This window comes from Molothrus aeneus, chromosome 2, assembly GCF_037042795.1.
Source record: "Molothrus aeneus isolate 106 chromosome 2, BPBGC_Maene_1.0, whole genome shotgun sequence".
Lineage (NCBI taxonomy): Eukaryota > Metazoa > Chordata > Aves > Passeriformes > Icteridae > Molothrus > Molothrus aeneus.
Window position 1 is genome coordinate 28,773,416 of NC_089647.1, and position 15,943 is coordinate 28,789,358.

At 37.4% G+C, this 15,943-nt stretch overlaps 1 protein-coding gene across 1 annotated transcript in view; it reads right to left on the minus strand.

The window, feature by feature from the left end:
* Window positions 1–408: 408 nt before the first annotated feature.
* Window positions 409–15,943, minus strand: part of CRACR2A (calcium release activated channel regulator 2A) — a 42,578-nt gene continuing 27,043 nt past the window's right edge. Inside the window, exons 11-17 of the mRNA XM_066569999.1 lie at window positions 15,047–15,371; window positions 11,328–11,460; window positions 9,280–9,361; window positions 8,266–8,380; window positions 6,457–6,558; window positions 1,802–1,878; window positions 409–861 (exon numbers count right to left, since the gene is read on the minus strand). Coding sequence (XP_066426096.1) covers window positions 771–861; window positions 1,802–1,878; window positions 6,457–6,558; window positions 8,266–8,380; window positions 9,280–9,361; window positions 11,328–11,460; window positions 15,047–15,371 — 925 coding nt within the window. The 3' untranslated portion in view covers window positions 409–770. The remainder of the gene's footprint in view (window positions 862–1,801; window positions 1,879–6,456; window positions 6,559–8,265; window positions 8,381–9,279; window positions 9,362–11,327; window positions 11,461–15,046; window positions 15,372–15,943) is intronic.

The following is a 15,943-nucleotide window of genomic DNA, read 5'->3' on the forward strand; positions in this document are numbered from 1 at the left end:
GTGTCTCAGTGCTATCAGGCCCTGGAGGAATGTTGTGTGGCAGCTGCTTTTTAAAAAGCAGTCATGTGTTTAGCTACATGAGGAGGAATTTTTTCTTAGCATTGCTAAAAGAGCAATATCTCACTGAATTTTGGTGAGATTTTCCACTCATTAAATGCTGGTAAGTTTTTCAAAATCTTCCTCAAAAGAAGATCTGCTGTTTCTGAAAATTCTACCTCCAAAACTTTCTATGACACCTCCTGTGACAGACTTTTGGAGACAAAGAGCTGTTCAGTCAGCCTTAACACGTTTTGAACTACAAACAACTACACCAATGGCAATTTTTAAAAAATTGCAAAGAGAGCTTAGCACAAAATCAGGATCTAAGGATCTGAACAGAAATGAAATAAGCAGTATTCAGAGGATGGGTTATTCACACAAGTAGGAATTTACTTCATATTCAAAATAGTTTTCTTCCCATAAAATTATTTCTTCTTATTAATAATGTGGCAGCTTCTAGAAGCCTGATGACAAAGCAGGACTCAGTGGTGGTAGGCATCAAACAGATTAAAGATTGTTACTGCCCAAATACACTGTCAAAGACAATATTTATAATATTTAACCAAAGACAATATTTATAAAAGCAAGATCAGATCATATAAAGATTTTAACTTTCACTTACACCTACAGTCAGAACACAGCAGAAGAAATATTTGGAAGATAAAAGCAAATTTGTTAGTGCCAGGTAGTGTTTTATAAATGTATGACTTGTCTAAACATGCCTCAGCATTTTATTGCCTCATACAGCATGACTTTTTATTTGTATCAGATTGAAGTACGATGGTTTTCTCTTTCACTTTATCTTCATGTTCTTTTAAAATCCTGGAGCAGAGAAAGAATACTTGTGAGAAAAAAAGTCAATAAAACCCACAAGAGATTGAACAAAAAACATTTTCCCAAGAGTATAAAATTGTCCAGAGATTTAACAGAAGATGACAAAATTTTGTGAAGTAACAAACAAGCAAAAAAATACATTTAGGGTGGCCCCATCACACAACTGTCTTTGTTCATTTAGTTAGAAAAAATTGGTTAGTGATGATTGTTAACATTTTTTGGATATTACACAGACTCAAAACAGTGACTTTCATTTCTTACTTTTAAGGCTGGAGCAAAACTAAAACAAATCTGGCTGCCTAGACATTTATCAATTACTGACACTTTCACAAAATTTCACTGATTTCAGCAACAATATTAGAGATTTGCCAACTCATTACCAGTGTCTTCACCTCTGTAAGTAGTTCAGAGGGACCATATTTTCCTGTATCTTTACCTCTAGCCTTTATATAACTTCAAAAATCCACTTCTTCCTGTCTCCCAGCCCCCAGGCAGACAGCAGAATTTGAGCTGTAATGAGCAGAGGGAAGAAGGGAGCATATCCAAGGTCCTGCTGCAAGGAGTCAGCAGCATCCATTTTCAAGCATATTTCTGCAAACCTTCAGGAAATTCTTGCAGGAATTATCACAACAGCCAAGGCCATCAGCTTTCCTAGCAACAATCCAGATATTTCTGGATCTATACAGAGTTTCACCAGCATAAATCTTTATGAACCTGAGCAACTCTCAGTCAGAGCAACAGGGTCAGGCTACATAACAGTTTAAAAGCAATGAATATTTCACCACCCTGAGTTCCTGTAACTAATAAATAAAAAACTAATATAAATATAATATAACATATAACTAGTTAAACAAAGAGAATTCACAATGTCATCAGTTACAGGGCAGTCAGACACATAAAAAACTCATTGTTGGTGTTTTCTTCTTACCTAGCTAAGTGAAGCACGGACTTTTCCACATTGTACCCAGAATATGCACTGCATTCATAGAAAATTAAATTGTAATCCTACAATCAAAGAGAAGGACCATTTCAATTACTTTTGCACAATGTCTCACTCCAGCTGTAAAAAGAGCAGCACAGATATACTGAAATATGAAAATAAAGAAGGAGAAATAGATTATCTTAGGACTTTAATTCTAGAGCTAACAGTAAAGAGTAACAAAAGAAGTCCAAGTGTGCCTCACAAATAACAACTATATGCTTCTTAGCATATATTTATTCTGTAGAACAGCTTTTGATATAAGAGCTCAAATGAAAACAGGTCTTGTAAGGCACTAAGCCTTGTGAACTTCCCTTGATCAAGCAATTCCCACATCACTGAGTGCTGGACAAAACAGGTGAAAAGGATTCCAGTAAATCTGCTTTCATCTTTTTGTACTTGTGAAATTTTTCTGCACTTTCTTTGCAGTCAGCCTCCATCTTTCAGTTTGGTACTCCCCTGGGAGCTTTGTAATTAGGAACAGTGGATAAATGATCAAGTCTTGGGAGAGATTCTCAGCCCTTCAGCAGAAGTCTTATAAATGCAAAGGCAGGAGATCATCTGCACAAGAGCCTGGCCTGGCAGTTCTGATGGCAGAGAAGTTTGAAAGGGAATGACAGATTATCCTCCAAAATAGATATCTGTCTACTTTCACAACCTACTACAATGAAGGTCACCTACTTTGCCTCTGTGGTATTACTACCTGTCCTTTTACCCATCCAGATATCAAATTTCTATTCACTTTCCACTTGTCTCCATGTCTTATTGTTATTTATAGCAGTAGCTTAAAATTCAAGCAAGTAGTCAGTACCTTAGAAAATTACAATCATGTCTGCAGAGTTGCATTTGTTTGTTATTAACTCTGGTTACTGCACTTATAATTATTTAGCCACTTTTCAGAAGACGCTTATAATTCAGTTTTCAAAACTTTCCATTAAGATGATGAGGTATTTCTGTTTTGGTTTGGTTTTTTTTTTTTTTTCCATAAATACTGTGCTTCCAGAATTGCACAACTTCTGGAAATTTCTGTCATCTTTGTGGAATTTTAGAGACAAAAATGGGGAAAAGAATTCCATAAATACAGTAGTTTATTTTGGCAGCTCTAAAAAAAGTTCTTCAGACTTATCCAATGTCAGTTTTGTATATGTTGTCAATGGTTATATTGTTTGTTCCAGTGAAAAACCAGATTGAACAACATGCAATAATTTATTGATGACCAGATAAGCACAGAAAAGCAGAGAAGGAAAAAATCAGGCAATGTTAGTGTTGAGTAGACATTTTATCAATTTTTAAACATATATAACATTTGCAAAAATGCAACCCTATGATTCTCTTGCTTTTCTTTGAAAAGTTTTAAGATAAAATTTGGCCAGGTCAAATTTCTTACCAGCTATGCAAACAGAAGCTTGAAATAAAGATTACACTCTCTCTTTCTGCTCAGCTGATCACAACTCAAATAGAAAACCTACTGTGGTCAGTTTATAGATATTTCACGTCAGTCTAGCATGATACTACACCAACATCTTCCCCACAGGCAACAGAGTCACCAGAGGAGAACTGTCAGTGATAATTTCATTTATGCTGGCATGAATCTGAATGGATTTTTCAGCAAATTGCTTGGACAGAAGGATAACAATTTAAACTCAATTGATAATGAGTGCTTAATTCTCTCAGTCTAGCAAAAAGGTTCTTGTCTAAAGAGGAGATAGCCTAGAAATACAACATGCCATTTCCCTGATTCAGGGAGGAATTTAACTGATAGAATAAACAAGGAGCACAAACTAGGAGCAGGAAGGACACATGTAATTATTAAGCTAGGAAATGCCATCCATGTCCATCCAGGAATCAGCTACTGAACCTTGGAGACCACTGACAATTACTTCATTTTAAAAACTTACCTACAAATCAGCAGACATCTAAAGAATAGGGAGGAAAATGAAGTATTACCAGAGGGAGCTGGGGAATTTTCTGTCCTGTAAAGCACCATCACTCTGAGAATAGCTGCCTCATTAGCAGTATTTGTGTAAGAATGGCACTGACAGGTTGACAAAGTAGACACTGTATGAATACACAGAAATAGTCCTCATTCCATGAAGCACACATACTCTGCAAAGCCAAGGCAGACAAGGCATTACTATCTTATTAGTAGTTGGGGAACAGTGATAGATAAGGATTTATTGACCATTTAAGATCGCTCAGGAAGTAAATGCAGGGCCAAAATAAAATGATGGGGATATAAGCATGCCTGAGCAGCACCTGCATCATAAGGCTTTTTATTTAAATAATTGGCAGTGCTTACACTTCTGTACTCACACAGAACATTGGCTGTTCCTGGACACTCACAATATGATCTGAATACTCTCTCTTGTTGTGCTCATATGAATTCTTGATCACTGGATCAAGCTAAGTTACAGAGAAATCTGTTATATGGAGTGTTCCTTCTGGATCCTCTGCTAAAACAAATCAAATGGACTTCCAGAATCCCTGTGCTCATTCCATTCTTCCTTTTCATGGGGTATAACAAAGACACTGGAACTACAAGTCTTCTCAAATGATAACTCCCTTCAGGCTGCCATTATTCCTTTTAAAAATTAACTGCGCTGCCCACCTTGCAGAGAAGTTATGTGACAAGGGCATTATAATGGCAGCCCTTGGGTTTCTGACCAAAGCTGTAGTACAGTACAGTGCTTCTAAGATGTGGGACTGAAGCAAAGGAAGGGTTAATACAGCTGGGCTGAAATGGCCCCTGAAAGTACATGTTCCTTTCTGACTATAGAAAAAAACGGGCAAAACCAATCCCATCCTGTGAGACATTGAAACAGTCCTTAAAACTGTTGGACTTCAGGATCAACAGGCTAAACTGACTATGCACAGCAAGAGCTTGTTTTCACCAAATATGGCTATAAAAATTAGTATCGGCTCAGCACCTAGCCCTGTGTATTTGGGATCATTTGTGAGTAATTCATGGGATTATTCACAAAACAAGTAACTCAGCTGCATACACTAACAGAGACAGTGGTATGTGGTTTCACAGGAATTACATGGCCATTTAGCAAGAATTAATATTTCATTAAAATTCATGGTTATTATTAGCTCAGCAGGCAAATTATTATAATTTAATTATATCTATGCTACTTTTCAACTAATCCATTGCCATTAATCACTCCTTCTCTTATCTATCTCAGGCAGCACATTCAAACATTCAAGTGAGTCATTCAGATCCATTCATTTGATTATAACCATCTTATTTGACAACTTTTTGTTTTACTTATGCAAAACATTTTATTTTCTTACATGACATGTTAGAATTAATAGCCTGGTGGGCTGTGAGCTCTATATACTAGAGTGATTCATCTTTGTTTTACTAGTGCAGTTTTTTTAGAGCAAGATGACATGCAAGACACCTACTCTCTGTCCATTTAGCATTTATGTGTCACTTGTTTTTTTCACAGAAGGATTCACCCTGGACTCCCTCCTAGCTTCCAGAGTCTCAAAGTTATCTGCATTTCCACATGAGAAAATAAAATTGATTTCCTAAAGGGAGATCCTTTGGGGGATAAGTTCAAGGCTGATAATCCTCTCAGACAAAAACCAAATAATGGACACAAACCTGAATAGGGAGGTATAATTTCAAAAGGCTATATGAATAATCAAAGTAAGATAAAAAGAGATCTGGCCCTAATTCTTTCCCTTACAGAGAAGTGCCTAGCAGCAACCTTTCCTGGAAGAACAATTCGGTTGCCCTTCAAATTTTGAAAATACCCTTTTTATTACTGGCAGTAAATCGATCATCAAAAGCAAAAGAGGTAAATATGTGAAATCCAGCGAACTGTTTAATTTAGGTATATTCCTACCAATTTGGTGAATATTTCAGCAATATTTCGATTACTTACTTCTAAATAAATGAATATTCTGCAGGCATTCATGTTCAAACTATAAGCACTGTATAAAGAGATTCAAAGGAAAAATTGATGGGCATGGTACACAAGAATACAAACAAGTATCTGGTATTTGCAGTCCCTTGATTGCTTAAATTATGCCCATGGATCACCAGTGCTCTGGTAGATGCAGACTGTTAACTCTACTTATTTTATCTCCTTGATGGAAAGTTACTAAAAGTAAACATGTTTTCTACTCCTACCACAGGAGTAACAGATGGTCTTCTTTGGTTTTACAGGAGGTAGGAGGGAGAAAAGGTCCCCAAATTATCTCTATGTTAAGAATCCTTTCACAGGGAAAAGGGAGGAAAAAAGAAGCAGCAAGGGAAAAAACAGAGAAAAAGAGAGAACAAAGAGAAACAAGACACAATGAGATTGAAGTCTTAAATATTTTTCTTCTCCACCCACTTTTTGGTTTGGTTTAGGGTTTTTTATTTGATTGCTTTGGTTTTAGGGTGTTCTCTATCTAGGCAGTGTTGTAAGTACTATAAAATTATCAGCACTTACATCACTGAAAGCTGAATTGAAGAGTGTGATGGGTTCCTAATCCTAAAAGATACCTATCTGGCTAAGATTAATCTGTATTTCTATGAATTTAGAAACATTGAGACTCCATTTTAAAACCTTCACCTTCAAGCCTTGTAAGGAGTTCCCAAAGCACAGTACCTTTGCAAGATGGTCTCCCATTCCCATCGGGACCTCTCGCTCCTTTTCATTATCGGTTTTGTTACCCAACAAAAGAACAGGCACATTCTCCCCAGTTGCCTCCTGCAGGATAAACAGCAAATTTCAGCTGAAGTGCTGAATTGAAAAGATCACAGATTAAGAGGATAAAAGCTAACGAATGTCACACTCTAACAAGACATTTAAGACTTCACACAAACCAGGTATGTGCCACTTTGCTTACAAATATGTCAGGAATTGAAGTTGGATAAAAGACATGAAAAAGACATAATGCTAAGGTTACACTGACTTGGGATTTTTTCTAATAACAGCAAAGAAGCTCATTAAACTTTATATTAAAATGGGAGAGAGGAAACCACCATGCTACACAGGCTCAGATATTATGTGTTTACAGCCAGTGCTTTTCTAATTACATGGCCAGGAAAAATAATGGCAACACCTGGGTGCTATTATGCCAAAGGAATTACACGAAATAGTGAAGAAATACACAGAATAGGCCCCCAAAAATACATAGAATAGACAGAAATCAAAATCCATTCTGAAAAGGGTTATAATTATCACAGTGAGTGCTTTCATTAGGTGGGCTGAATGCTACAGCAGTAAAGGGACTTGGCAGTATGTCCAACTTAGCAATAGTTTGCAGCAAACAAAAATTACTTAGTAAAGAAGAGTGAACTATTAGAGCTTGGAAAAAAGTTTTGACCACAATATTCCATTTTTCTGAATCAAAATCAGCAATGCTCCTCTAGCTTTTACCATACTGAATTAAAACATGCCACTTATTTATTAAGATCATATAATTAGCAATGGCCTGTTCTTCCGAAATGCATGCAAATAGTACTTCAGTAAGGCTACTCATATCTGGAAAAACTATGACTGTTTGGAGGCATTTAAATGACTGAGTCCTAATCTGAACTCCCAAAGCCAGCTCTTGGCTATTCTGGAAACATAATAGTATATAATAATAATAATCATAATAATAATAATCATAATATATATAAAAATATTATAATAATAGTGTGTTATACTAGAGCACATGCCCAATAAAATCAGACTAAATGATCTTTGCATATTGATTTGTTCCTTACTTTTTCAGCGTGCAAACAGGCAGTCACACTTTGTTCTTGCTACAAGTCAGCCTTTTGTGGCAGCTGTCTCAATTTTATTTTTACTCTTTGTTCTGGCCACAAGCAAATTCCGTTGCTTAGGCTCTTAATATGTTTTAATTTTTAGTTAATTAATGTCAGTCAGTGATATGGACTATGATTTCCTTTTCAAGTGGTTGAAAGGATGATCCGCAGAAAACTGAACTGTCTTTCACAAGGCAGTTTCACAGCACTAATGTAGATTACATAGTTCTAAGTTTATGGCTTATGTTCACAACATAGTCTATTTTCCATGAGCTACACACTTGGTTATCAAATGCTAGTGATCATCAGTGATCACCAGACCACCATCACTGATCCAAAACACCTCTCAGTGCTAGCAGTGATCCAGTGGGGGTCATTAGCTAAGCTCCCTTCATGAGAAATCAGAGGACTCCATGCTGGGACTTTCCCACCATTCGTTCAAAGTCCTTAAAACCCTGGAACTATGATTTTTTTTTTTTCATAGAGATAGAAATGAAAACCAACTTCACTGGCAACAGTGCAGACCAAACTCACAAGCAAAAATGTAATTGTGACAACACAAGAAACATGGTCCTTTCTGTTTCACCCTGCTAACAGCCCTTGTTCAGAAGAAAAATAGAGATTGAAACCAGGGTTTGGATTTCAAGTTATATCAAGTTACCTCAATGCTTATCAGCCACTGCTTGACAGCTGTGAATGTGTCTTTTGCTGTTATGTCATACATCACAATGACACCGTCAGCTTTTCTGAAAAACTGCTTGGTGATGCTGCGGTACCTACAAGTAAGAATCTGGTTACAGCTCTCTTCAACAGAAGCAACAATCTGACAAATTTAGAGTAATTCCTCCATACAAAGGCAAATAAATTATTTGGAAAAAAAATTTAAAATAAAAGTATTTTTTAAAAGAAAGTGTTTGGAAAAGCTCCCCCTGCCTTCTTTAACTGATTCTGGGTTAGGAAGGATAATTAGCTGCATATCTCACCTCTTTCATTTTAAGCTTGGAGGAGAAATTTCCCCCTCACTAAGTGCTCTTCTAAAGCTAGCTAGGTTTTTGGAGACCTTTTTCCAAAGCTTCATATAGAAAATGCAGATTGTCATTATCATCCTTGCTTTTAGTAATACTATTAGAAAGTTACACAATAGGTAAGGAGATGGGGAAGGAAATGACCACTGAAGTCTTACAAAATCCTGGAGTTCTACTACAATGGTATTGCTATAGTAAAAAAAAAAAAAAACCACTCAACTTTTTTATCCATTAAGGTATTTTTTGATATAGAAATAATTCTAGGTGCATTTTAAAATCAGTCTTGCTCCTAAAGAAACAGTGCGGCACTAAACTTTTCAGAGCTTAATTAGTGCTGCAAGGGAATGAGCAAAATTGTGAATCCACTGGCTCTATTAGAAATGTTCCTATATTTGTTCCTCTCCCAAGAAGCAGGATTAGGTCCACACTTAATGATCTTCAAACAGATGATTCAAGGAAGACCTTAAAATGCATACAGGTTTTGACTAGCATGGAGTTAAATTTCATCATACTGTCTTCGTTTCAAACAAGGAGTTTTGCCACTTCCATCCCTCCAATTCCCTCCTCCATCCCAGCAGATGGGGGAGTGAGGGAGCAGCTACACAGCTGGGCTGACTCCCAGGGTTGAACCATAAGAGACCCTTCCTCACCGTTCCTGGCCAGCTGTGTCCCAGAGCTGCAGCGCTACCTGGCTGTGATCTACTGTGACAGTTCTCACGTTGTAATCCACACCTGCAACAGAAAGGCAAGGTGAGCTGTCTCTTTACAAGCTGTTTGATCAGTGAAAACTGGATCCAGCAAATAGCAACAATTCCAGGAATGTAAAAAGATAGGCACTGCATTTAAAATTATGTCCAGAGTCTCCAGCTATCAGAGGACAAGAGCTTTTATTTGCTTCAAGTCCTTCAGCAATACCGAATGGTAGTAGAGTAGTTCAGTTTTGTAAAATATGCAAGATAAGTCACTTTACAAATCACAGAACACGAGTCAATGGTCCATCTGACAGTCCAGAGCAGTCTAAGCCATTTTGCCTGGAATTGACTGTATGACATCAGTTGTGTGAAATGTGTTAGTTTAGTCTGAGCTAACCACATGGGAGCCTTCCACAGTTAGGGGAAAAACACAAGGCGTGGCACAGGGAACAGTGGAACCTAAGATAAATGAAGATAGGTGGACTGAACATGTGAGGAACAACTTCTCCTATTTATAATGTAGAAGATGAGCTCAATTCCCTTAGGTTAGTGGACATAAAAATTCATTTATTTAAACTTTTAAATTAAGCCTCTCCCAATTCCTCTAACCTCTGAAGATGTACGTATTTTCTGGATATTTATAACAATAATTAGAGTTTAAAATGTTAATCAGTCACTACCTCCTCCTAATGACAACCTACATAATTTTTGGTATCAAATTGAACTGTATCATAAAACCCCAGAATCATTGAATAATTCAGGTTAGAAGGGATCTCAGTAGGTCAGCAACAGTATCTTTGGGGCTATTTTCCACAAAAATGAGATTTTTACCAGTGGCATCAATGGAGAAGCGTCTGTGCCTGCTTAGATTCCTTCAATAGGCAATTAAAAAACCTGTATGGACAATATATCTATTGCTTGTATCTCAAGGGAAGAAATTTGAACTATTCTGTAAAAATTCATTGAGAACACCTCTCTCCATATTGTTCACTTGACTTTTCCACTGTTTGTACCTTGCCAGTCATAGCCCACACCTGTGAAACTCATTGATGTGAACACTAAATCAAAGCTATGACAAATGTCTTTTTTTCCATTTTCTTTGCAAGAACTCTGGATGACCAGCCAAAAGAGGAAAGAGTTCAGACTCATTCTTGTGTTTTTCCTCTGGAAAATTGCACACACTGTGTAAGACCTCAGAGTCTAGAGAAGTGTATGAGCCAATTACAGGACAACATGGACAGGACACAGCTTTTAGATCAATAGGATACATGGACAATTTCAGATAAGCGTCCAAGCCCCCATTTCAGTTAATGAAGATACAGTCAGTGAAAAACTAGGACATTACTAAGCTCACCTTGAAGTAGGTAAGTCTTATTTCATATATGCTGCAGAATAAGTAAGGTCTCAATACAGGCTAAGCATAAGGAATCTGGTCATTTAATCCAGCTGCATTGCAAGAACCTATACTTGAGTTCTTGTACCTTGATTTTGAGTCTGACTTTGGAAAGCTTGGTCTACAATTTTAGGCAAAGTAAGAAGGTAGGCTTTGAAAATTTTGGCATTCAAAACACTGGTCTGACATATTTTTTTGGTGATTAGTATAATGCTAAATGATAGGTGATTCAGATATTCTACTTTCTCTATAAAACAAAATCAGATTACTTAGAGGGATAGCAATGAGATATGAAGGTGGGATTGTTAGTACACTGCAGTCCAGAGGACAGGATATGGGCTTCAGAACTGTGAGATCTACAAGGAAATTCTAGCTTCACAGAAATCAGTAGATTTTTTCTGATTTATCTCACCACTGGCCAGGATTTCAGTACAGAATCTACTCTGAAACTTCTCCATCAATTATGAGCTTTCCAGTTTAGGAGAACTTACTTTGCATGTCCTACTTTTACAACATCTGTATGTTTCTGTTTTATTATACAAGGCCTGATCTCAGTAGAAACTCTTAAGTACTGTCAGAACAAAAATAACAATAGTTGTATTGTTAAACTTACCTACAGTAGCAGCTGTGCCTGGGAAAAAACGATCTTCACAAAATCTTCTCAAGAATGAAGTCTTTCCAACACTCGAATTGCCCACAAAAACAATCTTGAATAAGCGTTCTGGAACAGAGTTTATTCTCTCCTCCTTCAAGTAAGAGCAAAAATTAGCCTCCAACTGTTCTATTAATCATGTTGCCTCTCCAGTTAAAGGCTGATATGGGGAAAATAATAGATTTTATCCTATCCTTCATTACTCATGAAGCAATATTCTGTTTCTTAAAATAACTCACCATTTCAGGTGTTTGTCATGCATCATTCCAGATCATCCAAAGTGCAGTGATTTGCACTGAGTTCTGGAAGTGTACTGAATATGAACCTTTACATTAAACTGACAAAATAAACCAGTTTATGTTCATGGCCACAAATCAAAATTTATAAAGCTTCACACAGCTCTGCTCAGTAGCTTCATTCTGTATCAGTGTCACAGAGGAAGCAGCACATCTTCATCTAGATACCAGAAGCAAAGTCATAATTTTTTTGCTTATGCTACCAGATTCTTCTCTCTGCTACCACCATAGAGCCAAGAACTTCCATCCAATTACTGAATTTCTACATCTGTTTAACATTACAGGGAGAAGCATTGAGGAAAGACACAGACAGAGAATTAGACCAGTTAATCAGGCTGTAAACATTCAGCTATGTTTCTGTCATTTCGCTTTTTAAGCAGAAGGAACAACAATTTGTTCTGCTTATCCAGGTTCTGTTTACTGCAAGCTAAGCTAAGTGGATGCTGGAGAGAATATTTATATCCTCTATCAAGTAGGTCATCATTCTTTTGTATGTAAATCAGGAGTTGCTTAGGGAAGCACTTGTAGCACCAGCTGGTTTGCAGGGTCTCTTACTGGTCTCTTCTATTTTGTGTAAAGTTGAAGGAAGAGGGAGATAGAAAGTTTTGCTGTCAATGCTGCAGAAGGAGAGAAAGATCATGGATGGTCCTGACATTAGTTTGTTATGGTGCGGGTTGTGAGGAGGGGAAGGAGGGGAAGGAGGGGAAGGAGGGGAAGGAGGGGAAGGAGGGGAAGGAGGGGAAGGAGGGGAAGGAGGGGAAGGAGGGGAAGGCCCTCTGCCAGTCATTTGATGTGCAGGATCGATCCATGTCTTCATGAAGACATCAAAACTGAATTCACTGCCCAACAGTCCTTTGAATGAGATATTGAAGTCTACACTTGGAAGTGTTTTCTACAAATATACAGAAGTCTTAGAGAAAGAAGAAGAAATAGAAAGCTGCTCTTGATGGGGAAAAAAACCCAAACAACAAAGGTTTGAGCTGCTGTCTCCCTTCATGTGAAAAAAAAATTCACTCTGTAAATTCTGGGGACAAAAAATACATGTTTCTTTCATGAGCTGGGCTTATAGCCCACCACAATTATAGAAAGGTTTCTTATTTTCCTTTTCTATTAAAATTCTAAACCCCACAGAAACTATAGGCTACTAGTAGCACACATTTATACAAAGCACATTCTCAGTCCTGATGAAAACCATTCCCAGCTTATTAGTCTGTGTGCTCTGGGAAATAAAACAAGCTAACATACAATCACCAGCTTGGCAGTATTATCACAGTGCTTCTGAGAACCACAGCTAAATATATGGACTACATGACCTGAAATACTTTGTCCCTGGTGGTCATTCATACTCCAGTAGCACTAAGACTCGAAGACCCCAGAGGCCTTCAGCTCCATTCCCAACACAAGAACATAAGAATTCATTTTTCACTGAGATGTATCAAGTCCAGTCATGAAAATAACCTTAATAATTAAACTTGATTACAAATCTGCATCTGAACACTATGCTAGGGGATAAGCTACCCCATAGTCTGCTTCAACAAAGTGCTGATGGGAAAATAGAATAGCAGTAGGATGATAATTTATTTTAGTTTACAATGCAGTCTGAAAAAGTCTTCCCTAGATGTGTCTTTTGAGTAGTCTTTATAAAAAAAGTAGCCAGGTAAAGTAACACACCTAGCTTTTGTACAATTTAACACAAATGTGGGAGATTATACATATAAACATAATGGTTCATATTCCATATTGAAAGTGAATCTCATGCAGAATTTTTGAACAGAAAATCCTGCTTTAATTTCCATCAGGGTTCCTTCAGGTATTGAATATATTCCTACAGGCTTGTCCTAGCTGGATAGGATGACCTACCTGGCTTTTGTCATCCTAATGTCCAGTGATGCCATGCTTTGAAAATGTGACACAAAATAAGTAATACAGCAAGCAAAAAGCATGCACTGAATTAAAGAATTTCAAACTATGAAGTTCTTTTCTGTACCCTCAATGATTTATTAAAAGGTACCACTTAGAAATTATTATGTAACCATGGCATAATTCTATCATAATTTTAAAGATATGCTTGCTTCTTCTAAAAGAACCATATAATTATGACCAAGCAAACCAATTTTTCCTATACTTTAATCTTTTTAATATGTGCTTCAAGAATCTAAAAATGAGTAATCCTTAACAATGATTCTAAAATTGGAAAACAAGCACAGCTAGCTCTGAAGAAATCGCAGTGCAAAAAGAACTTTATACTCCACAGAAATGTACCTTCCAGCATACTGTTTTAAGGATTATTACTGAATGGTGAATTAATTGCTAACACACATATACAAGCTAGAGCTGAAAAAATATAGGATTTCCATTTGCTAAATAAAAGTATTTTCAATGATAATTAAAAAGTCATGATAATCCACTCATTTTTCCTCAGATAATGTAACAGGTACCAAAGCTGACTCAAAAGTATCAGAATATGAGAAATATCACCTTGAGGCAAAAAAAAACCAAAAAACCAAAGCCAAACAACCAATTTTTAAATAACGCTTATTTTTTAAGACAATTTCTGCCTTCCACAGGAGCTTCTTGTATCCTCTGTTACAAGACTTAACTTCACTTTCCCTAAGCAGTCCTTCAAATGTATATCTATGCACACATTGTCTGCAGTTACCACTCCTTTAGGTTGAGTTTCCCTTCTTTGCACCTTCAGCACTTGTCTGCAATACGTTTTCATCCCCCACTTCATGCAATGGCTTAATTTGTCATGTTTCAACTTAAAGACAGAAAACCAAATAATTTTAGATTCTAGGTATAACACATTAACATATGACACCACCTCATGGCATCCAAGGTCCTTCAGAACAGAATAGAACAGAAGAGTTCCAGTTGGATGGGACCTACCTAGTCCAACTCCCTGACCACTTCAGGGCTGACCAAAAGTTAAAGCATGTTATGAAGGGCATTATCAAAAAGTATCTTAAACACTGACAGACTTGTGGCATGGACCACCTCCCTAGGAAGCCCATTCCTGTGTCTGACCACCCTCTCACTAAAGAAATGCTTCCTGATGTCAAGCCTGCACCTCCCCTGAGGCAGCTTTGAACTATTCCCACACATCCTATTGCTGGATCCCAGGGAGAAGGGATCAGCACCTCCCTTTCCCCTTCCCCTCCTCAGGAAGCTGCAGAGAGTAAGGGAGTCATCCCTCAGCCTATTTTTGCAAAACTGGGACAAACCCAGAGCCCTCAGCCACTCCTCAGAGGACATACTTTCCAGCCCTCCCACCAGCATTGTGGCATTCCTCTGGATGCATTCAAGGACCTTCACATTCTCCTTAAATCACAGGACCCACAACTTCACACTCTACTCAAGGTGAGATCTCCTTTGTCCTCTTACATTTGACAGTGTTTCCTTCCCTATAGGCTGCTCTCTAGAAGATGATGATGAATGTTCCATTGATTGCTCTCTGGATTTGTTACTCATTTCTGTCTCAAAAGTATCTTCATCTTCTCCAGTCCATCTGCTCAGCTGCTTATCAACCAGCCTGTCAAGAAGCTGGGGTAGGTGATCTTCTTCAATTGATATTATTCTTTGGAGATGTGATGTTTTAGGCATTCCTCCAGTGACTCCAGCATCAGGCTCTTCAGAGAGAACTCCATTCAGTCCAGCAGAATTCCTTCTCTTTGAATTACTGAAAATATCATCTTCTTCAAATGAATGGCTAGACAGAGAAAGAAGTATATCACAAAAATATAATGGACCTGCTATTTGATTCTGAATTTAATCTGAATAACTGAATTTAATCTCCCATGTTTTTGATTAGTCACAGGAGGCAGAGTCATTCCAGTGTCTGCTGAAAAGTCAGCTCATCATACCATGTGTATATATATTGATAATTATAAGCATCATGGGGAAAGCTAATAACTTACAGGAGAAACCTGAACCAGAATGGAAAATATTAGATTAACATCAATTCTAATCTCATAGAAGAGCTAAAGTAAGCTTCTCTACTGTGGTTTTCTCCTTTCCCACCTTCCCTCCTATTCTGGAGGAATAAAAGAAAAACCCAAGAGAGATCATTTCTATGTGCAATCTGATTCTCTTTTTAGTAGATAGGATGGACGTGGGTTTGCTTAATATAGATAAAAAAAGTCCAAGTGGAGACTCAGAATTGTACCACATTAACATAGGCTCGTGCTCGTGGGCAAGTTTTTGTGTCTCCCAGCCTACAGCCATCCACAGTGGGGAAATCTCTTGCCTTTGCAGACAGCACACTTGTTTTATGTTAAAATT